Below are 24793 nucleotides of genomic sequence, written 5' to 3'. Positions count from 1 at the left end.
AAAGCTTTCCAGTTAACACAGATAGTAACCAGTGGAATAGCAATAGGAGATACAGAGTGTTACCGCACTGGGGCCCTTGGGCCAGAGAATGCACAGGAGGCACTCCCTCAACCACAGTATTAGCTCTTTATTGGCCCTGTGCTGATAGCTATTATGTCTATAGATGCTTTGAATAGTAGTATTCATGAACAAACTGTTTCCCAATCTCTGCAAATCCGTTTTCCAATTCCAATTCCGATTACGATTTTCAAATCCGATTTTCCTTTAATACATTCAACAGAAAAACGGATAAAAAAACGCAGCATGCAGTAAAGATTTAAAATCGGAATCAGCTGTAAAAAAACGATTAAAAAGCGTAATCGGAATTGCATGCAGTGTGCAGGGAGTCTTATACTGTGGCTATCCTTGGCAGGTGTTTATGATCCATATCCATTGTTATGTATGGAGTGATTTGGGGGTCCCAATGTAAAACTTGCACTTCGACCTAAAGCTCCTTAGCTACGCCACTGGTAGGAACGTCTAACTTTAACGACGTGAAACTGCATGAGTAGTAAAAAATGTTCTTTGTCCAGACATGGCATGTTTATTTTCTGATATAAATTACTGATCACTATTGGATGCTCCACCAACCCCAGACATACTGCTCCCACAGAAAGGGACATCCAATATCTTCTGTACCTTCTAGGACAGTGTAAAAATCCTCCAACACTCTAAACATTATTCAAAATGTCCAGCTTTTAGAGAAAGCTTCAGACCTATTCGGGGCTGTATGGGCCAGATCTGCTATTTGTTGTACGTGATCTAGTTCTCTCATCAGCTCTTCAGAGCTTGTGGAAATGACATCGCTCCATCTCCTAACTAAGATGCATTTTGTGGCATTTAGGATATGTCATACAATGGATTTCATATACTGCTTCATAGTCTAGTTTCAGGATTCAATATATTCCATTTGTATGCCTTGGCACACTCTAGTGGATATTTTGGGTACTGTATAGACATGCACAATTAAAATACAATTTCATACCAATCTTCTGACCTGCTGCTTAATCGACCAGGAGACAACTAATTCAATTTTAACATCCAAGTTGTCTCTCTTTCAAAAAGTTTTTTTTGTATCTAATACCTTCAGGTAGGTGGTCAGCTTCAACGCCTATTACCAGGAAGTTGGTATAGCTTCAACTCCTATAACCGTAATTTGTCCACACACACATCATGATGGGAAGCAAAATGTTTTCTTTTTTTTTTAAACTGTGATCCTCATACTCTTTGGCAATGTTCCTTCTGTGTTCTGTATATATCCAACATATAATTTTGTGCATCCGCATATTAAAACATAAATAACATATTTCATGGAACAGTTGATAAATTGTGTGATCTTCATATTTTTGTCTTCCAATTTCACCAATCCTTTGGCCACATATAAAATAGATCTAAAAGCCATCACATGATAGTGAGAATGCTAATTGCTCAAAACCAAGCAAAGGTGTTCCCGATGTTTGAATAGTGTTCGAACGAGATTAGGAGGGGGCATTAGATAGTCTGCAAGTAATGCCCCTGACAACATGTAATTGCATTTTTATCTGGAACTAATGGCTTATTATAGGAAAGAAAGATTCTGTTGGTTTCAGCCCCCTTTTCTAATATGGCACTGTATGTGCTTTTACATTTTCCTGGAAGGTTCTTGCTGCAACCATTTGCTCCTTGGTAATAATGAGCACTTTCATCCTACTCTTTGTGCAAGTTTAAAATAAATTTGTAACACCCACATCTCGCATGCTCACAACAATAATTACCAACGAATCCCCCCTTCCTTCTCCTATTGGAGTGGCTTACATTACTGTTAAGTTAATGTGTGGTTACATTTTTTTAAAGTATCGAGCCTTTCTAAATATGACCGGTGGCTTTTCAGGTAAATGTCTATCCAAATATATGAATGTGTGTGTGTGTGTGTGTGTGTGTGTGTGTGTGTGCATATTATCTCTTTAATCTGTCATTCTTGTTGTTTATGTGGTGGTAAACCTAGGACCTTGTTGGAATCTTTATACTGGTTTAGGTGTGAGACCCCTCTCAGAGAACTCTTGACTAGATGGCACTACCATGTCTAAACAATATCCTTTCTTCACATGATGATAAGATGTTGAATCTGTTTCACAAAATCTGTGTCCAATGTGCAATTCCCTTTTGAACATTATGCTTCTGCGGGTCAAAGTAGTCCAGATTCCCCATTTTTATTTGACAAAATAGTCGCACTCTTCCATTGGTGTGACTGGCAGATTAAACTTGAAGGAAGCGTTAATGGCAGTGAAGTAAAGCCTAATACACACCATACAATTTCCCGTCAGATAGATGGGTTGAATAGATCATTTCCGATAGGTCCGATCTGATTTTTCATAGAAGTGATTGGAAAATTGATCAGAAAAACGATCAGAAATTCGATCGGATTTGTTGGAAATGATCTATCGACCCATCTATCTGATGGGAAATTGCATGGTGTGTACCAGGAATAACACTAAATGATAGAAGTGTAGCAATAGTGAGAAGACAGAGAAAGAGAGAGAAGCAGCATGGAAGATCAAGAGAAGGAGAGGAAAAGAAAGATTCGGCAGAAAAAAATACCCAAATGAAGTAGTAAGTACCCCCCCCCCCACTGAGCCACTGAGCCCCAGTGATTGGAAGGGAGACTGGTGTGAATGACAGAAGCCCACAGACACCAGCAATTTTAGGACAGTGTCTGAGGTGGGCATGTGCAGCATGGGGGGAGGAGTACTTCTAATTTAGCCCACTGACACCAATGAATGTGAGAGAGTGCATGGGGGAGGGCATGGGGACAGTGGCTGCATTATGTGTTTGTGTGTGGGGCAGGGTTGGCACACAAATTACTGCATTGCATATGTGGTGTTGATTGGTGCATTATATGTGAAGGGGATTGGTGCATTTCATATATGGAGTAATTGCTGCTTTTCATATATGGGATTATTGGTTTCATTTCATATGTGGGGTAATTGCTGGATTTCATATATGGGCTTGATTGCTGCATCTCATATGTGGGGTTGATTGCTGCATTGCAGTTGTGGTGGTGTTTGCAGCAAACACCACCACATGGGGTAGCGATTGCTACAATCGCTATCCCATGTTACATTTGTAACATGGGGTAGCGATTGCTACATTTGTAATATGACAATGGTACCCTTGTTAAAGTGTACCAGAGACAGCGAAATCCAACGTTTTTTTACTTACCCGGGGCTTCTTTCAGCCCCATAAGCATGGATGCACCTCTCCCCGTCTTCCTGCAGTCTTCCGTTTAGCAGTAATCAGCTCCGGTAACAGGCCCAGTGACGCAGGCTGGGGTCTTCTGCGCATGATTTGTCAGGGAAAATGTAAACTGCAGCCATTCTTTCACTTTTAATGGAATGGTTCTTAAACTTCAGACAGTTGGTCATTGAGTGACTGGGATTCATATTCAGGAATGTGGGTGGGGCCTACAACAGCCAATGAAAATTCACCTATTAATTTTCAAGAGGAATATGTAAAACGTTGCCTTTAAAACACTGTTAATAGCAGAGGCCTCAAACCTGGTACAGACGGTCATTGGGCGACTGGAGTTTAAATTCAGAAAAGGGGGCGGAGCCACAAAAAGCCAACCAGATGTCTGATATGGTAAAAATGTAATTACGGTAGATGATGCAGAGGAATCTGAAATCCAACAACAGCCAAATACATACCTGGCAACGCTGGATCTTACTTGTAAAATGTGTGGCTATTTATTTTGGAAAGAAAGGCTTTGGAGACGGAATGAAGCAGAAATGCGTGATAAGTGTGTTAGCAGACTACTGATCATTTTGACATGCAGACTTTCCCAGAGGCCCGCCATCTGATTATGTAGTTTTAAGCATATTCTGAGTTTGATTTTTAAGGTTTTGTCATAAGACTTCAAACTGATGCCTGGATTTGTGGAAGTTACTTACAGATACATTTTTGTTTTCTGAGATTGAAACTCACAAAATATTCTTTCTGAATTCATATCACATTCCTTAAATATATTGTTATACATTTGAACATTATGCCCCAGATGAGGTTATTGTCATGTAGGGTCATCAGTTAATGCACAACCTTGTGACCATGATGCCAAGTTGTTACACAATAGTTTTAGATAAAAATGGCATCCAATTACTAGTGGTTATTTTTTTGCAGTAGGATTTGTATAAACATCCACAGGAATCATGGACATGGAATCCTTTTCATTCTGCAGAAAATGTCTTCTGTTCGTAGGGCTTTTTATCCTAGCTGATGGATGTAAACTGCTGGTTATCCCTATGGATGGTAGCCACTGGCTCAGTATGCATCCTGTGGTGGAAAAAGTGGCACAGAGAGGACATCAGGTTGTGCTTGTGATGCCTGAATACAGCTTATCAATCAATGGATCTGAACTGTTCACAGTTAAAACTTACCCAGTTCCCGAGGAAAACCAGGGGATAAAAGCCCACTACAAAAAGTATGGATCTAAACACTTTCTTGACCGTCCAATGTTTCTATCTGCTTATACGATGCTTAATGACGTGCTGGATTTGTTGTCAATGGCTTACAAATCCTGTGAGAGCCTACTGCTTAACAGACAACTCATCAGTGATCTTCGAGAGGAAAAATTTCATGCTTTGCTCACTGATCCTATATTGCTTTGTGGTTTGATTGTGGCAGAAGATTTAGGTATTCCTTCAGTGAGTTTTCTGAGGGGGTTGCCTTGTAACCTTGACTATGCAAGTGCGCAGTGTGATAGTCCTCTTTCATATGTCCCCCGCGTATTCACCAAGAACTCTGACAGAATGACCTTTGCTCAACGTGTGGAGAATGCATTGATTACGCTTGTGGAACCTTATTACTGTAACCTAATTCTTCAGCCTTATGAGAACCTTGCATCAAATGTCCTCAACAGAAAAGTTACAAAATTGGAGCTCTATAGCAAGTCCTCAGTCTGGCTTCTGAGATATGACTTTGTCTTTGAGTATCCACGTCTAATAATGCCCAACATGATTTTTGTAGGAGGCATCAACTGTGTTATAAAGAAGGTCCTTCCTAAGGTAAGAGTCAAGATACAGTTAAAGTGCAGCTCTCACAAGAGACATATGGGGCTTGATACGCTTACTATCTCCAGGGCCGGTTTAAGCAACAATGGGGCCCCAGGGCAAAATAAACCTAGGGGGCCCCCCCAACATATACCCCAGAACAAAAATCGGCATTATGGGACCTTTTTTGCAGCTCGTATAGTCAGGGTGTAAAGTCCCAATCGGTCAGAGCTCCACATTCTGGCTATCCCAGCCTGCATGGGGGACAAGGGGTTAAAAAGTTTCAGGAGGGGGGACCCCACAAAAATTTTTTTTAAAATAAATTCCCACACTCCAAACATAAATTTTTTTGGGGGAAAATAGGAAAAAATGCCAGGGATCTTCATGCAGCCATATTGTGGCTGTATAGCGATCCCTGGCCAAAGCGCTGCGGCTGCGTATGGACCCCTGGAAACCCAGTCAGGAAATGTATTGCGCTTTCGTTTGATGCATGTAAAATTACACTACCGTTAGGTTTGCTACTAAAAGTGACATTTACCGCATTTAAAAGTATACTTTTTTCCTTTGAAATTTTAAAATAGATTTTCTCAAAAACTACAAGGTCTTTTTGAATAATTGGTTTTTCCTCTTATTCCTAATGATCTCCTTAACATATCCTGCAAATTTAGGGTTTCTAGCATTTAAGGTGGATTTGCTATTAACCATTAAAGTCGGCAGGTTTTTAAATGTGTATTTTTTCTCCTTTGAAACTTTAAAATCGATTTTCTCAAAAACTATAAAGCCGATTTGAATTTTTTTTTCCTCTTGTAGCCACTGGGGGCCCCTACAAGCTCTGGGGCCCTGGGGCAGCTGCCTCCTTTGCCTCTATGGTAGCGCCGGCCCTGACTATCTCTAGCATTAAGGAACAACAATTAGGCGCAGCAGCCAATAATCAGGTTAAAATACTTTTACCTGATTCAATGAATAAATGTGTTGCCCTATAGATGCCTTTCTGCATGGCAGAGCAAAAAAAAAAAAAAACTTGCTTGCTGATACCGTCACCTGAAGACCCAATACTTTTATATAGAGATTTAGTTAAGGCTATCAGAGGTGTGAGGTGTTTTATGTCCAAAATGAGCGCAGATTTTTTTTTCTACCATGAGAAATTTCTGATATTGCATGGAATAGTATTAATATTTTAAAACTATTTACCTCTTCTAGGCCTTTAACCACTTATCCCCTACGTGTGTTTGTTTTACCAGAATTGCAATTACAACCCTTCCCCAGGGATAATGAGTATCGGGGTATAAAGGGAGGACAACCTGTAGCCTGTGCACATCCTCTCTTATTGAAAGCTGCAGGAGAGAGGCAACATCTCCTCCAGTGGTGTAAGCATCCCACAGCTGTGTGGGATCCAGAGAGGAGGAGGAGCTTTGTGTTACTTTCCCTCTCTGAGTCCCACCCTTGTACTCTCTTGTTAGCCACTATGTTCACCCCCATCTGACATGCAGAGCAGTGATGCCAGTAACTACCCTACTTCCTTTAGCGCCTTGTCTATACTCCTGATTGATCCTGATCTTGTCTCATAAAATCCTGCAATAACATACAACAATGTCCTGCGCCAAGATCAATGTAGCGTAATTTTATCCTTATACAGGAGAGCCATGTGTGGTGACCAATTTTCCACCATAAATATGCACAATACCACACATGTCTACTTATCAAAATATAGCTTTATTAACAAATTGCTAAATATTGTCACCCCTATGCCCCCTTAACAAACGAAGTTAGTGATGTTGCATTTTTGTTGACTTTCCAAAAGTCCCCTGTAATCTGTATATCACCAGAGGCTTTGCAAATATTGTTACTGTGGATTTATTTCCACTAGTAAGGACAGGTTTAATGTTCATGCAATAAGGGCAAAATAAAATCTTCCACATACTTTGTGTATGAAAATGCTAGCAAATATCACATTTTAATATCTAACAAATCCTAACGGCAAAGCTGACTGACAAAGCTGATGAGTCACTAGCTATGCACTAAAGCCTGGTACACACATCAAATTTTGATTGGCCAACAATTTTACAACATTCATGTAATATGACAGATTATCTACATAATCTGTTCAGAGCATTCAAAATCTGTTGGCCCTCATACCATTGGAGGTGGTAAAATAGGTCAGTGATTGACCAATCAAAATTAAATGTATGTACAAGCCTTTACTCCACCCAAACCCTCATTGCTTATTCCTGAGGCCTAGACATCATCAATGAGATGTAAATGACAATATATGATAATTTTATGCAGCTCATAAATGGACCAATAATATGCTGCTGCGGCATTTGACTGGTTTATTTTCCAGCTGCATAAACTCAGCATTATTTATATCTTATTGACCATCCCTAGTCAGAATATTCACATATGTTTGTGCCACTGTTCTTGATGATTTTGCAACAGGCTTTTCCTAAATGTGTATCAAAGATAAATACTGTCCCAGGATTTATACTTACCTGTGGCTTCATAAAGCCCCCTTCAGGTTGTTCAGTCTCTCATAATTTCCCCCGGGCCTCTCCAGGCCCCTGCTGGACAGCCTTGTACATTGGCTCAGTCACTTTTGGTGATGGGAGCACACATGCGACAGAGCTGTGCATGGACGATGAAGAGCAACTGAGCCAAAATACCGTCCATCCAGCGGGGACCAGAGTGGCCCAGGGAAATGGCGAGAGATCGAACGGCCTAAAAGGGGCTAGAGGGGCTCAAGGTAAGTATAAATCCTGGGACAGTATTCGTCTCAGGTTTTTTTTAAGCCTGGTACACACTTGTCTTTCAATTATGATTTTCGAATCACTGACCAAGACTGTACTAAAATTTAGATTTTGTTTCTTTGTGATTTGCAAAAAAAAAATTGTTATAAAAAAAAAGATAGATTTGAGGCCTTAAAGTTTACTAGATTTCGGCTAAGAGGCACTTCTTGGTGGTTTTTATTGACCTGATGAAGCATGAGGAACCCAAGAAACGTGTTGTCTGAATCTTGTGTGCAATAAACACTTGAAAATCTCAAATTGCTACATTATCTTATCACAAGAGAGGTAAGCTTACCATACCTCTCCTTTTTATGTTCTTGTAATTGATAATACCTTTTTGGGTGCCTTCACTGTTTTATGCTTATACAACAATGCACCACTTCTTGTCTGGGCCACATCTAGACCCCATACTGATGTACTGTCAGCACTCTCACAAGTCAGCAAAGCAGATTGCTACTTTAGTGCTCTTATAGCAGCATTTTGAGGGAATGTCATTTTTTAGCAGTTTATTCTCTACCATAGGTAGAAATGCACTTTAATTTTATTTTGATGGAGAAATACAACCTTTTAAAAAATTAGATGCAATAAGTAATCTATTGCAGGACAAGGTATTAATCAGGCAGTTGTTCACCTTTCACCTCTGGTAGATAGTCATGATAGCCTATGAACACAGCAAAATAATATTGCTGGCTAAGAACAAATCAGCATTTCCATGTTTTTACTGTCTCCTATGCAGGTGACATACAGATAACAAAAGAGGAGTTATGCTTAGTCATTGGTATAAAGCAAAACATAACAGGCATTATTCCTTTCCCTTTTAATGTGTATGATAGCAAATTTTGCAATAACAATATTTAAAATACCAGGCTGATAGGAGGTACACATGGCTTTTATAAATACACTGGGGGAGTTTACTTCCTTTGCTGCCAAGTAGGCAAATTAATATGTTTTGCTTATGGCACAAGATGTGTGCATACATCTATACAGATACATTTGATGCACTTAAAATCTACTAGATTTTGGTAAAGAGGAACTTTTTGGTTTCAATATTTTTACTGAACATTTTATGTAACAAAAAGAAAATATAAACAGACGTACATGAGAGAAAGGAATGCATCCCACGCAGGGGAGCTAACATGTGCAATTAGTCGTGCCACAAAGGACACTCCAGTAGCACAAGGTATCATATACTGGAGAGCGTAGGCCATAATAACAATCATGTACATTAAAAGATCAAACAACAAATACAAACGCACACATGGATCCTGGAAATCCGACGGCAAGCAGGGCCAGGGACCTGTAGTCCTAGAAGCGGATAAAGGTGGGAGGGAAGGGAAAGTCTTCCCGTCCTCTCAGTGCGCCCACCCTTTGCCCACAAGGGTAGGAAAAAAGGGAGTGAGAAACTAGGGAGAAAAAAAGAGAAGAAAGAAAACAGGAAGATAAAGAAGGGAAAAGAGAGGAAGGAAAAAAAAAGACAGAAAAGGGAAAGAGATTCCAGAAGAGCATGCAACAATTAATAAGTGTGGTGAGTACTTTGACGTCTAAGCCTGGAAATTCAAGCTGTATCCAAGGTTTCCAAATACGGAGAAACTTTTTATGTGAGTTACGGAGAATACTAGTCAGTTTCTCATTGACCATAAACTCTGACATACTGGCTTTAACTGCCAAGAAAAGAGGAACTTTTTGATGTTTTTATTGACCTGATGAAACGTGAGATACCCAAGAAACGTGTTGTCTGAACCTTTTGTGCAATAAACACTTGAAAATCTACGTTTGCTACTTCACCACAGGAGAGGTAAGCTTACCATACCTCTCCTTTTTTTTTAGTTATTGTTTTATACCTTTTGGGTGCCTCCACCATTTAACATGTATACACCCATGCACCACTTCTTGGGGCCAAATCTAAACCCCATAATGATGTACTGCAGCATTCTCATAAAGCAGATCGCTACTTCAATGCTCTTATGGCAGCATTTTGAGGGAATGTACTTTTTTAGCAATTTATTCTCTACCATAGGTAGAAATGCACTTTACTTTTATTTTGATGGAGAAATACAACTTTTTAAAAAAAAATTACATGGAGTAAATAATATATTACAGGACAAGATATTAATATGGCAGTTGTTCACCTTTCACCTGTCACCTCTAGCAGATCGTCATGACCTATGAACACAGCAAAATAATATTGCTGGCTAAGAACAAATCAGCATTTTCATGTTTTCTCCTATGCAGGTAACATTCAGATAACAAAAGCTGAGTTTTGCTTAGTCACTGATATAAAGCAAACTGTAACTGGCGTTATTTCTTTCCCTTTTAATATGTATGATAGTAAATTTTGGAATAAATATATTTACAATACTAGCCTGATAAGAGGTACACATGGCTTTTATGAACACACTATGGGAGTTTATTTGCCTATGAAGCAATGTGTGTGCATACTTCTGTCACAGGAGGCCCTAGTGGTCAGACCGCAAATGGCCTTCCAAACGGTGCCAGCGCACGGATCGTGCGAACTCTGGTCGCAGTCAATGCGCAGGAACCATTGGGAACAAACCAGAAGAGAGCCTGTGAGGTACGGTAATTACAACTTACACACGACTCCAGGGTATAACTGTCACCACCACTGATATGGGCCAGTGGACCCGACTGCCTGACTGATCCTGCAAATAAAAACGGTTAAAACACGCTGTATTCTGTCTAGCCAACAACAAACAATAGTAGCGTCTCTTCAGAGACCTTGGATTAGTTTCTGTGTATGCTGAATAATAGGGTAGCTAGAACAACAACTGACGATAGCGTCGGTTTATTGAAAGCAATATAAATAATTAATATATACAGACAATTATTAAAATCAACAATTATTAAAACAGTAATAGCCAGTATGAAAAATAAAAGAAGGGAGAAAAAATACTTAGTTCCTGGAAAGATGTCCTTTAGTGGGAAAACTTGTAGAGTTCCTTTTGTTCAGTTCAGCAAAGTTTAAAATCCAAGCAATACGGAAGATGTCCTTTGTTCAGTTTCAGCAAAGATGGCCGATCAAGATGGCCGCTAGCCATGTGTCCTTTGTTTCAGCTTAGACAAGATGGCCGCCAACCATGTGTCCTCTTGCTGGCAATGTGCTCTCAGGAAGGTGGAATTTGGAGGACTAACTAGCCCGGGCAGCTGATGTACTTTTAATGGAGCTGCTTTCAGAGGCGGGCTTCCAGAGTCAGCCCCCCGGGCCGGACTATGGTAATCACATCTGGGCAGGGGCTTCCACAAGCCCCATAATCCTGACGTTTCTCTAGACCGACCTACGCGGCCGGCACACAAATAATAATTACATATTCTTGATCCCCAGAACCTACCGATTAATATGATACCTTGGATGCGGGTGTTAGGGCGTATGGTTACCGAGGGGTCCATAACTCCTTAACCGAACGGGCCATCACAATGAATTTCATATCAGCATGATGGCCAGATTTTACTGAATAAGACTATATGAATTTCATAGCTGTGTGATATTCGGTTTTCGCATGCCGACGGGAAATCATACTACCCAGGCTTTCAGATTGGCCATTCATCGGTGCCGCGAAGTCTGGGGGGAATGTAGGTTTGGAGTAGCCCCCTGCTGGGGAGGGAAGCCTTCTGTGAATAGAGTCCCCAGCTGGTGACTAGAGAGGTAATGAAAGATAAACATTCTAAGCTAATTAACACATCAAAAGACATCCTGCGTCTAGGTCAGGGCAGAGGAGAAAAACGTGTATTTTAAAAAAACCAGGAATGTCAATTTCTGATTCCTGTAATGGCTGCACAAATTTAGCCAGACAGTGATCAGAAATTGAACTGCGCGGCCCCTTCCAATTCGCCCGCGTTTCTCACGGCTGTTCCGTGACAGCACCCCCTGGGGAGAAGGCAGATAGACATGCATCAGCCAGATGTGTGTCGTTGCCACTAATCTGCGATATCTGGTCTAGTTCCCCGTTGGCGTTCTGGTATCGGCTGGCCGCTTCGTGTCGGCCAACCTGGCTGACGGGTCTCGAGCGGCCGGCACAGCGGGAAAACCCATTGGCGCCTGCAGCTCGGTCCCACTGGACATGTCGCGGTCTGCTACCCTCAGGTTTGACCCGACATGGACCATTCTGGACAGGGCATTTGCGCCACTGCAGTCGGATGTGGTGTCTGCCGGGACTGCTGACAACGGGCAGTGGTTTGGGTAGGTCAACAGCCAGCCCACGCAGAGGTTCCCTGCGAAGTGGCTGTGGACCTAAGGGAACCTCGCGGGAATCCCTGGACCTTCCCAGCTCCTGACAGGCGGCACATGCTTTGCAGTAGTTTGCTACATCCCTGTTCATCCTGGGCCAATAAAACTGTCTCCGAATACAGGCAAGTGTCTTGCGGACACCAGAGTGTCCTGTCAGGGAATTATGTGCGGATTTCAGCACAGGTCCCCTGAACGCACTCGGGACCACAAGCCATTTGGTATTTGCATGTGATATACCGGTAGGGGGCTGTACAGACTTGCTGTACAGTCTCCCACCTTCCCAGTACACCTTGAAAGCGGCCCCGTCTGCGAGGGGCTCAGAGGCTTGCTGCCTGAGCACCTCCAGGCTTGGGTCCCTTTGTAGAGCTGCTGTGAATACGCTGTCAGTTTCAGCCACCTGGCTCATGTCACACGAGGCCAGCAGCTGAAAGGTCTCATCCCTATGGTCAGAGGAGGGGGAGGAGGCCGGAACCCCCTCCACCTGTTTTGAGCTCAGGTTCTGAGCAGTACAGCTGCGCGGTACTGCTAGCACAGGTATACCTTCAGAATGGCACAGGCTGGCATTACTTGAATCATCGTTGCATGCATTAATGACAGTGACAGGCATAGACACACTTTCATTACAGACAGTTGGTACATTAAACACAGGTACAGTTACATCTTCATCACAACAGGCAGTTTGTACATCAAACTCAGGTGCCTTTGAAGCAGGCACTATTGAACCTGGTACCCTTGAACTGGGCACATTCAACCCACCTCCCCCTGGTGCTCCCCCAAGTGTATAAAGTACCTGGTGGTGGGTGGAGAGTCTGTCTCCTTCCGTGAGCGACAAGGCGATCGTGGCAGGTTCGTAGTAGGACACAAGCTTGCCCAAATCAGTCCCCAGCAACACAGGGACTGGGAGATCCTTCATAACCCCAACAACTCTTTCTTGGATTCCCACCCCCCAATCCATCTTCACTCTTGTGTGGGCTATGTGAAAAAGGGTGCCCTCTACTCCAGTAAGGGCAAGGGATCGGCTGGAGCTGATGCTCTCCTTTGGCACAAGGTGTGAGTGAACTAACGTGATGTCAGCTCCGGTGTCTCGGAATCCGGTGACAACTTTGTCGTTCACTCTAACAAGTTGCTGCTAGTCGGTTTGGTCGCGGATTTCCTTTCCGCGGGCAAACAGAACAAAATCTGATGATCCAGGCTGTGGTTCGCTGGCGGGTTGCCTCTGCTGTGGGTGAGGTACAGGTGATGCAGATGATCCAGGTGCTGGTGGTGTCTGTCTCCGCTCCGGACAGTCGAATTTCATGTGCCCGGGCTGGCGGCAGTAGTGACAGGTGACCTCTCCAGGGGCTGCAGGCCTGGGTACAGCAGCTGCGCTGGGTGGCCTTGGTGGCTGACAGCTCACAGGGGCAGGAGAGTCTGCCGGGGTATTGGGCTGACCTCCTCTCCAGCTGGATGGGACAGTTCTGCGTGTATCAGACACCCGGGTAGTTGCAAAGGTCTCAGCGAGGTCTGCAGCGACAGTTGCTGATGCCCGCTTGCGCTCCAGCACAAACTGTCTTACATCAGCAGGGCAAATGTTCAGAAATTGTTCGAGGACTATCAAGTCCTCCAGGACACCATAAGACCCTATGGTGAGGCCTAGAGTCCACTGGCGGAGTGTGGTGAGCAAGCTGCTGACCACATCTCGGTACGAATCAGAAGACTTTTTCTGCCAGGCCCTGAACTTTTTGCGATAGGTTTCTGGCGTCAGCTGGTACTTAGTAATGATAGCGTCTTTTATAGCGGCCTAATCATTATCTTTCTCCGCAGGCAATTCTGCGAAAGCATCAAGCGCTTTGTAGTGCAGCAAAGGTGTCAGATGTCTGGCCCACTGGTGTTGGGACAGACGATACTGACGGAATGCTTTTTCAAAAGACTGCAGAAACAAGTCAATGTCAGTGTCTTTTTCAATATTAGCAAATTTTAATTTTGCACTCACGGGTGATGCAGCTCCTTCAGCAGGGAGGCTGGGCGAAGAACTCCGGCTGGCCTGTTGCACTTTTGCCATGTTTAGCTCATGCTGTCGTTGGCGCTCCCGTTCCTCTCGTGCCTCTGCAGATTGGCGCTCCACTGCGCTTGCATGTACTGCAGGTACTTGTCCAGGTCAGTCTCCATCAGCTGTCGGAAGGCCTGCTGCATTAGCGGATCAGTACAAACAGAAAGTCCAGTGCTGGCCGGTTCCTGGCGAGTACTTTCAGAAACTCTGGGAGTGGGGACCACACTGAGAGTCTCCTGCGTAGCCGTTAATGCAGGGCCCTCAGGATGCACAACCTCTGTACGATCAGGATTCTCAGTCTCTGGTTCCCCATGGCTTGAGTCAGATGGGTCGGCGTCTACCTCAGCAGACACATCCAGCTCCCGCAGTTGCTGGGTATCCCATTGAAACAAGTCCGTTACCAGGTCCTGTTGTTTCCTGCGGCCGACGTCAATGCCTCTCGCTTGGCAAAGATTTTGCAGGTCTGACAGGCACATGTTCTTGTAGTTCCCGGACATTTCCATGCCAAATAAAATAAAACTTTTGGGGAGGGGTTCTGGCTACACAGTCTCTCTGTATATATAAAAAATATATTGCATTCCAGCTACACCAACGAATTAGTTCGTTTCTGGATAGCGCTAGTGCTATCTTAGATACTTTTCAGCACAACACAGGTCCCAACCGCTGCCTAACACTGTCACAGGAGGCCCTAGTGGTCAGACCGCAAATGGCCTTCCAAACGGTGCCAGCGCACGCATCGTGCGAACTCTGGTCGCAGTCGATGCGCAGGAACCGTTGGGAACAAACCAGAAGGGAGCCTGTGAGGTACGGTAATTACAACTTACACACGACTCCAGGGTATAACTGCCACCACCACTGATATGGGCCAGTGGACCCGGCTGCCTGACTGATCCTGCGAATAAAAACGGTTAAAACACGCTGTATTCTGTCTAGCCAACAACAAACAATAGTAGCGTCTCTTCAGAGACCTGGGATCAGTTTCTGTGTATGCTGAATAATAGGGTAGCTAGAACAACAACTGACGATAGTGTCGGTTTATTGAAAGCAATATAAATAATTAATATATACAGACAATTATTAAAATCAACAATTATTAAAACAGTAATAGCCAGTATGAAAAATAAAAGAAGGGAGAAAAAATACTTAGTTCCTGGAAAGATGTCCTTTAATGGGAAAACTTGTAGAGTTCCTTTTGTTCAGTTCAGCAAAGTTTAAAATCCAAGCAATATGGAAGATGTCCTTTGTTCAGTTTCAGCAAAGATGGCCGATCAAGATGGCCGCTAGCCATGTGTCCTTTGTTTCAGCTTAGACAAGATGGCCGCCAACCAAGTGTCCTCTGGCTGGCAATGTGCTCTCAGGAAGGTGGAATTTGGAGGACTAACTAGCCCGGGCAGCTCATGTACTTTTAATGGAGCTGCTTTCAGAGGCGGGCTTCCAGAGTCAGCCCCCCGGGCCGGACTATGGTAATCACATCTAAGGCAGGGGCTTCCACAAGCCCCATAATCCTGACATTTCTCTAGACTGACCTACGCGGCCGGCACACAAATAATAATTACATGTTCTCGATCCCCAGAACCTACCGATTAATATGATACCTTGGATGCGGGTGTTAGGGCGTATGGTTACCGAGGGGTCCATAACTCCTTAACCGAACGGGCCATCACAATGAATTTCATATCAGCACGATGGCCAGATTTTACTGAATAAGACTATATGAATTTCATAGCTGTGCGATATTCGGTTTTCGTATGCCGACAGGAAATCATACCACCCAGGCTTTCAGATTGGCCATTCATCGGTGCCACGAAGTCTGGGGGGAACGTAGGTTTGGAGTAGCCCCCTGCTGGGGAGGGAAGCCTTCTGTGAATAGAGTCCCCAGCTGGTGACTAGAGAGGTAATGAAAGATAAACATTCAAAGCTAATTAACACATCAAAAGACATCCTGCATCTACATCAGGGCAGAGGAGAAAAACTTGTACTTTTAAAAAACCAGGAATGTCAATTTCTGATTCCTGTAATAGCTGCACAAATTTAGCCAGGCAGCGATCAGAAATTGAACTGCGCGGCCCCTTCCAATTTGCCCGCGTTTCTCACGGCTGTTCCGTGACAACTTCTATACAGATAGATTTGAAGAGTTCAAAATCTACTAGATTTTGGTTAAGATTAACTTTTTAATGTTTTTATTGAACTAATGAGGCAGGAAATGCCTAAGAAACGCTTTGTCTGAACCTTTTGTGCAATAAACATTTGAAAATCTACATTTTCTACTTTGCCACAGGAGATGTAAGCTTACCATATCTCTCTTTTTTATATTGTTGTAATTGTTTTATACTTTTTGGGCACCTCCACCATTTTACATTTATACACCCATTGCACCACTTCTTGGGGCCAAATCTAAACCCCATAATGATGTACTGCAGCATTCTCACAAGTTGGCAAAGCAGATGGCTGCTTTAGTGCTCTTATGGCAGTATTTTGAGGGAATGTCATTTTTAGCTGTTTATTCTCTACCATAGGTAGAAATGCACTTTAATTTTATTTTGATGGAGAAATACAACTTAAAAAAAAAAAAAAAAAACTAGATGTAATAAGTAATCTATTGCAGGACAAGGTATTAATCAAGCAGTTGTCCTCCTTTCACCTGTCACCTCTGGCAGATGGTCATGAGCTATGAACACAGCTAAATAATACTGCTGGATAAGAACAAATCAGCATTTTCATGTTTTTACTTTCTCCTATGCAGGTAGCATAGAAGAAACAAAAGTTACCGTATATACTCGAGTATAAGCCGAGTTTTTGGGACCAAAAAACTGGCCCAAAAGTGGGGGTCTCGGCTTATACTCGCGTCACCAATTAACCTAGTGTCCCCCAGCACATTAGATAGATGTGTGTGTGTGGTCTTCCCCCGCCGGAGCAGTATTCCTGACAGTGTCTGCCAGTGTGAGTGACCCATGGGCATATGTACAGCAGGAGCGCAGTGCTGACAATGTTCCCCCTCAGCTGTGTGGTACCTTCCATCGGAGCGGTATTCCCGACAGCGTCCGCCTGCCTGTGTGATTAGTTGTCTTGCGGGCACTATGCACTGCAGGAGCGCAGAACCGACAATGTCCCCCTCACCCGGCACATTAGGAAGCTGTGTGTGTGGTCCCCTCGCCGGAGCGTGTTTCCCGTTGGAGCGTCCGCCTGCCTGAGTATCCCCCGTGCATATATACAGCATAGTCCCCCGTATAGCATGTGCTGCTCAGCGGTGTACAGTAGGAGCATTCACTCACTTTTTGATTCCTCTACCGTACGGGTCTATTGCCGTCTGTATGAATTCCGCCAGCAGGCGCCTAATGAGAAGCTACACTAGAGCATGTCATAAACATGAGACGGCAACAGACAAGTACGGTATGAATCATGGCAGCAGAAAAAGTGAGTGAATGCTCCTACTGTACACCGCTGAGCAGCACATGCTATACGGGGGACTATGCTGTATATATGCACGGGGGATACTCAGGCAGGCGGACGCTCCAACGGGAAACACGCTCCGGCGAGGGGACCACACACACAGCTTCCTAATGTGCCGGGTGAGGGGGGACATTGTCGGTAATGCGCTCCTGCAGTGCATAGTGCCCGCACTATACGGGGGACACTCAGGCAGGTGGACGCTGTCAGAATTGCTGCTCCGACGGGAAACACCGCTCCGGAGGGGGGGTGGGGGAGGAGGGGAGTGGAACTGGGTTGGTTGACCACACACATACTGCTCCCTAATGTGCCGGGTGAGGGGGGGATATTGTCGGTACTGCGCTCCTGCTGTGCATATGCCAGCGGGACACTTAATTACACAGGCGGCCACTGTCAGGGGCACTGCTTCGGGTGGGGGGAGACCACACACAACTCTCTTTTGTGCCAGGTGAGGGATTGGCACTGCACTCCTGTTGTGCATATGCCCAAAGGACACTCACACAGGCGGACACTGTTTCTGCATATGCACAGGACTAGCCTCAGCACTTTTTACATGCTCTTCAAAGGAACTGCAACCTCTTTTGGGAACTATACATTTATGTTGCCAAGCAATAAAGCTATCCTTATCCATTAAGTCTATAGGACATGACTTCATTCCTTCATTTCCACAAAATTGTCATTTAGGATTTAACACAATTACAGATCCATGAAATATCCTATAGTAGGTCCTCGGTTTATACTCGGGTCAATCTTTTTTCTGCTTTTTTTTAAGTAAAAGTTGGGGGGTCGGCTTATACTCGGGTCGGCTTATACTCGAGTATATACGGTAAGTTTTGTTTAGTATAAAACAAAATATTATTTTTTTTCCTTTTAACCACTTCTCAACCACAGTTTTTTTCCCCTTAAAAACCAGAGCAATTTTCACATCATGCTCCTCCCATTCATTCACCAATACCTTTATTGTCACTTATCACACCGTAATGATCAACAGTATATATTGAGGTTTTTTTGCCACAAATTCCGCTTTCTTTGGGTGGTACTTTTTGCCAAGAATAATTTTATTTTATATGCAGTTTAAATGGGATAGTAAGAAAAAAAATGAAAAGAAAATCATTATTTCTCTGTTTACAGCCATTATAGTTTTAACCTCCCTAGCGGTAATGAAGAGCCAGACTCGTCCAGCTAAAACATGCTGAAATCGACAAGTCAGGATCGCCTATGCTTCCAGGGGGATTTCTAGCTGCTCTGCACATCCGGATCCACTTTTTCTGCTTCTATGGGCTTCCCTGGGACTGATGGATGCCTGTCAGCATACTGTGGGTAGCGATCTGAGCTACCCATAGTGTGCCAACCTGCATCTATCAGTCCCAAGGAAGTCCACAGATCTGGCTGCGCAGAGCAGCTACAAGCTGGTGGCCGGCCGCATTCCTTATCTCCCACTCCCTCCCTCCACTGATAATCCACCCCTCCCAATGCCCCCCTTCTTTTACACACCGAAGCATTTCTGATTCCCCCCCCCCCCCCCCCAAATCATACATGTTGTCTCCCTCCCGCTGCCCCTTTCCCTCCTGTGCCCCGGTGAAGTAAATGTGAAGTGATGTAAACATAGGGAGAAATACTCACCACAGGCTCTCTCCAGCAATGATCGCTGATTCTTCTCCGTGTGCAGATCCGGGCAACTGTATACAGTTTTGGGGAATCAGTGATCAATGCTGGAGAGAGCCTGTGGTGAGTAATTATTCCCCTTCTCTATTTACAGCAGCGCCAGGGGCACAAGAGGGCAGGGGGCATCGGGAGGGAGACAAGTATGATTGTGGAAGGGGGAATCAGAAATGCTGGGGTGTGTAAAAAAAAAAGGGGGGCATCGGGAGGGAGACATTGATGATTGTGGAGGGAGGGGGGTGGGGGAAATCAGAAATGCTGGGGTCTGTGGTGTGTAAAAAAAGGGGGGGGGGCATCGGGAGGGAGACATGGATTATCAGTGGCGGGAGGATCAGGAATGCTGCTGGGGTCTCCATTTAGTAAGGGGGGGGGGGGGAATCGGGAGGGATGGACTGTCAGTGGAGGGAGGGTGGGGGATAAGGAATGCTGCTGTCTCCGTGTGTGTGTGGGGGGGGGGGGGGATGATCGGTGGAGAGAGGGGGGATCACGAATGTCACCTGGGGATCAGGAGGGGGGTGGGATGGATGATCAGTAATGGGAGGAGGGGCGATAAGGAATGAAACATGAGGGGGAAAGAGAGCCCCTACAGCTGCTTAATACTGGGGACAATTATTCCTGGCTAACTTATACTGTATCACCTACGGCGTCTAATACTGGGGACAATTACTCCTGGCTAACCTATACTGTTACACCTATAGCTGGCCAACTTTACTATGGACATTTATACCTGGTTACCTATACTGTGGCACCTATCAGGGCTACTGATATCATCCGACTCCTCAATTTATGAAACCAGGGACTCAGACTCAGGATACTCAGAATGGCTCTGACTCCTCAACTCCAACTCCGACTCCACAGTCCTGGCACCTATACCTGGCTACCTATTCTGTGGCACCTATACGTGACTAACCTATACTGGGGTAACTATGCCTGGCTAACCATTGCTCACCATTGGCATGCTGAGCCCTTGTCATGTACCTCTGATAGCTTCCCCAGTGTCTTCTTTCATGTCCCTCGGCGGATTTGGTTCTCCCTCTGCGATTACACGTTCCCCCAGCGACTGTTGTTGATGACGCAGCATCATCAACATCTGGCGGCAAACTATTCTTTTTTTTTTTATTGAATTCAATACAATAACGTGTATTGAATTCAATATAAAAAAAAATGATTAAAAATAAAAAATGCTTGAAAATTATTTGACATTAATTGAACCACTTTTTGCACAGAAATCCTGGGGAAATTGAACACCAGGGAGGCTACAATAAAAAGGGGTTTGTTAGATAAAACCCACATGTTTTATTTGCCCATTTGTCCTGGTTATTACAACTTTTAAATTGTGTTCCTAGTACAATGTATAGCAATAATATTTTATTTGTAAATAAAGGTGTATTTTAATTTTTTTTTAAATTAAACTATACCAATAATTACAAGCCTTTATTTACAATAAAATCAATAATATACCCTCATGACATACATATTAACCACTTTACCCCCGCCCGTACGAATTTCTCCATCCCTTTTTCCATCCTTTAACCCCCAGGGGCGGAGAAATCTGTACTTTCCGCGCTCCCGCCGCTGCCCGCGCTCCCGCACGCTGTAGCGCGCACTCCCGCTCGTAAACACGCCGCTCGCCCGGAGATCAATGAACGGGAAAATCCATTCCCGTTCGTTGATCTAAGCCCCGCAATGATCCGCTGCTCTCCGATGAGCAGCGTGATCATTGTGAAAAAAAAAAACACTTACCCAGCCTCCTAGTACTTCCTCCAAGCGTCCGGAAGGACGCTTGGAGGTCGCATTAAACAAAAAGTTACTGTGGCCATCTTGTGGCCAAATAGTAAATCTACACCCTAAAACATTTTTCACATACAAATATATTACTTATACACAAAAAATTAACTCATTACCTCCCACACTCCCAATTTTTTTTTTTTGGAATTAAATTTTTTTTTAAACATTTACAATTAAAAAAAATACATAAATAGTTACCTTAGGGACTGAACTTTTTAAATATTTATGTCAGGAGGGTACAACACTGTTACTTTATAAACTATCGGCTTGTAATTAGGGATGGACGCAAAACTGAAAAAAATGCACCTTTATTTCCAAATAAAATATTGGCGCCAAACATTGTGATAGGGACATAATTTAAACGGTTTTATAGCCGGGACAAATGGGCAAATACATTTCATGGATTTTAATTACAGTAGCATGCTTTATTTAAAAACTATAATGGCCGAAAACTGAAAAATAATGAATTTTTTCCCACATTTTTCCTATTTTCCCATTAAAACACATTTAGAATAAAATAATTCTTGGCATAATGTCCCACCTAAAGAAAGCCTAATTGGTGGAGGAAAAAACAAGATATAGTTCATTTAATTGCGATAAGTAATGATAAAGTTATAGACGAATGAATGAAAGGAGCGCTGAAAGGTGAAAATTGCTCTGGTGGTTAAGAGGTAAAACCCCTCAGTGGTGAAGTGGTTAAAAAGTCCCTAAGGTAACTATTTATGTATTTTTTTTTAAATTACCATATTTTTGGGAATATAAAATGCTCCGGACTATAAGATGCACCTAGATTTAGAGGGAAAAAAATCTGTGAAAAAAACTAAAGACTAAAACCTGGTACATCTATGGTCAGGAGCGTCTTATGGACCTTTTCCCCAAAACTGTCTCAAAGCTACACTACACTAATCCCTGCTGCCCACAGTTACACTACTCTCAGATAGCTTTTGCCCCTCCCCTAGTATAGATAGCATTAGCCCCAGTATAGGTAGCCTTTCCCCTAGTATAGGTAGACTCTACCTACCCCCTACTGTATAGGTACCCCTCCCCCTATTGTATAAGTAGCTTTTGCCCCCCCCCCCATTATTTTATAGGTAGCCTACACTTCTCCCCATTGTGCAGGTAGCCTTTGCTCCCCCCCACCATATAGGTAGCCTTTGCCCCTAGTATAGGTAGCCTTTGCCCCCATCACCTATAGGTAGCCTTTCCCCCGAGTACATTTGAAATCGGCGCCGGTAGACTTGGGCGCAAGATACAGCGGTATATAGCTGATCCTGCTTCTGCACAAGTCCGGGCCGATTTAATTACTATTCCCCCTCCAGGCCGCCATGGATAGTGGGGGAATGAAATAATTCGGCTTCCAGCGATTGCTGGAGGCCGAATTATTATGTTTTTAAGCAACCTGTTACTCACTAAGCGCTTCAATAGGAGTGATTCCTATTGAAGTCTATGGAGGCGCCGGCTGCGCCCAAATCTAGCAGCGCTGAAAAGCACTGCTCCGTTTCCCCCACCTATTGGTAGCCTTCGCTTTTCCCATTTTCCCCATATAAGTAGCCTTTGCCTCCCCCTATAGTTAAACCCCCCTCTCCCACTGGCCACCGCTCGTTTACCATCTACCCCGTGCGGCCCCTTTCTTGCATAAAGTCAATCTCCCTCTCACTGCACTTCCTGGCGCCATACTTCAGAGTGAACAGTGGTCACAGTGATCATTGCCCATTTACAGCGGCCTTGGTATACAGGAAGTAACCAGCAGTGATGTCACTTCCTGTATACGGTGGCCTTGGGTCTCTCTGAAGTATGTTGCTGAGAAGCGCAGCGAGAGGGATGCGGACAGGCTGGAGCAAATGATGAATGAGAGGCTCCTGGAGGGAGCCAGACTTTATGCAGGTAGAGACGTCTGAAGAACTTGGTGAATGAGCGGCGGCTAGAGGGAGCCAAACTTTATGCAGAAGCTGGGTGCTCGAAGCACATGGTGAACAAGTGGTGGTTGGATGCGTAAGTGCTTCCCTGCGCATTCTGCATGACTTTTTTACTGTACATTTGGAATATAAGACGCACCCAATTTTCCCACCAAAAAAGTGCATCTTATATTTCAAAAAATACTGTGTGTTATTTTTTTATTTTATTTTTTACAAATGTTTTATTTTGTTAATTATGGGGTAGGTATGAAAGGGGTTTAAAAAAAAAAAGTATTTATTGTTCTATATAATAGGGTGTGTGGGTGCATTTTTACTTTTTGGCCACAAGATTGTGCTACACTTAATTACCGAGTACTGTAAACAGTACACGGAAGTATTAAATGTAACTGTTTTACTTTTACTTTGTAAATAAAAGCCAATGTCTCACTGACGCCAGCTTTCATTCATCACAGGCACTGCGATCGGGTTTGGATACAGCTGTTTCCCATTCACCAATCACAGAACGGCGGGATTGGTGTGGAAACAAACGGCAGTAATGCAGCGATCGCGAGCAGTGAGGTAAATACACAGGTACACATATCTACACCCCTGGTTGTTAAGTATCCAGGGGCGTAGATATGCATACCAACAGTGGGGAACTGGTTAATTATGAGTAGTAGTAAATTTTGTAATAAGTATATTTAAAATACCTGGCTGATAAGAGGTACACATGGCTTTTATAAATACACCGGGTGAAGGTGTGTGAAGGATTAAATGCTCTATTGTACATGGAACTGCAGTGCTGGCCACTAAGTGTTAATTTATTTCAGTAGAGGAAGGACATGGATAGGGCTAGGATAATTGGAATTTATGTATTGCTAATTAATTCAAATTTACTACTGTATGCATTAAAAATGGGAGGCTGAACTACGGCGTTTATGTCACTTTTGTTGACAGAAATTGAAATTATGTTTCCAAAGTCCCATGCAATCGATACATCTCAATGGATTCAGAAAATATTATTTTAAATGTGTTAGTCTGGATTTACTTTCAGACAGTCATATATTATGTAGGTTTCAATTTTTAGGCTTACCTTTGTGTATCTTAGGAGTGTGTGCACTTACTCCTATTTCTCAAGATGATTTTCTCCTGATTAAGTGAAAATGTTGTTCATGAAACACATTGAGAAGACTGATATGAGCTTGTTGTAGTTTTTACTTTGATTGATACAGCCCTGCTATTATAAATACTATGTATAACTTCTACCTTAAAACAATGACCCGTATTTGGCATTAGTACCTTATCAGAGAAATGTGACTCTGATATTCCTACTTCGTTTGGGACATCATCTTCTTGGATGTAGTGAGCAAATATTATATTTGTCACCGAACTTCATTCTATTTTTAAAACTGATCTGTGTTGTAAACTGTGTAATTTTAAATAATAATCTGGGCATTATGATGAATGCCACTTAAAAAATCCTGTTTCATGCCTATCATCTTCTTGGATATAATGAGGAAAAATTAACGTCTGTCACTGAAATTTGTGTGGCCGAATCTAAACCTTATAGTGCAGTGATGCAGTGATTTTTGCATGGATTAAGTAGGAGAAAGTACAAAGTTCCTGAAGGAGTTCCCTGGCTCTTCATAGGCTACTTGAATTAGCTTGTTTACAAGCACAGAAGGTAACTACATTAGTACTCTTTTGGCAGTATTTTGAGGGAGCATACTTTTTTTGGGCACAAAGGGGGTAATAAGCACCCAAATCAATAAAAAAACTTAGCGTAGTTAGAAACAACTAAAATTGAATGAGAGAGGTAGCTTACCTCTAAGACAACACTGGGACTATGCAAAAAATTTAATTGATTATGCATAGCCAGCGCATGG

At 43.4% G+C, this 24793-nt stretch overlaps 2 protein-coding genes across 3 annotated transcripts in view; both read left to right on the top strand.

Moving 5' to 3' along the window:
- LOC137524864 (UDP-glucuronosyltransferase 1A1-like) overlaps positions 1 to 24793 on the top strand; it is a 227004-nt gene that overhangs the window by 27235 nt on the left and 174976 nt on the right. The window lies entirely within an intron of this gene.
- Positions 4211 to 22910, top strand: LOC137525301 (UDP-glucuronosyltransferase 1-6-like). The gene is made up of 3 exons (XM_068246357.1): positions 4211 to 5075; positions 11800 to 11942; positions 22733 to 22910. Exons 1-3 carry the CDS (start codon positions 4221 to 4223, stop codon positions 22908 to 22910), a joined length of 1176 nt encoding a protein of 391 aa, XP_068102458.1. The 5' UTR covers positions 4211 to 4220.

The sequence above is a fragment of the Hyperolius riggenbachi genome, chromosome 7 (genome assembly GCF_040937935.1).
Source record: "Hyperolius riggenbachi isolate aHypRig1 chromosome 7, aHypRig1.pri, whole genome shotgun sequence".
Taxonomy (NCBI): Eukaryota; Metazoa; Chordata; class Amphibia; order Anura; family Hyperoliidae; genus Hyperolius; species Hyperolius riggenbachi.
The sequence above is the reverse complement of the archived record's forward strand: the minus strand, read 5'-3'. Positions and strand labels throughout refer to the sequence as shown.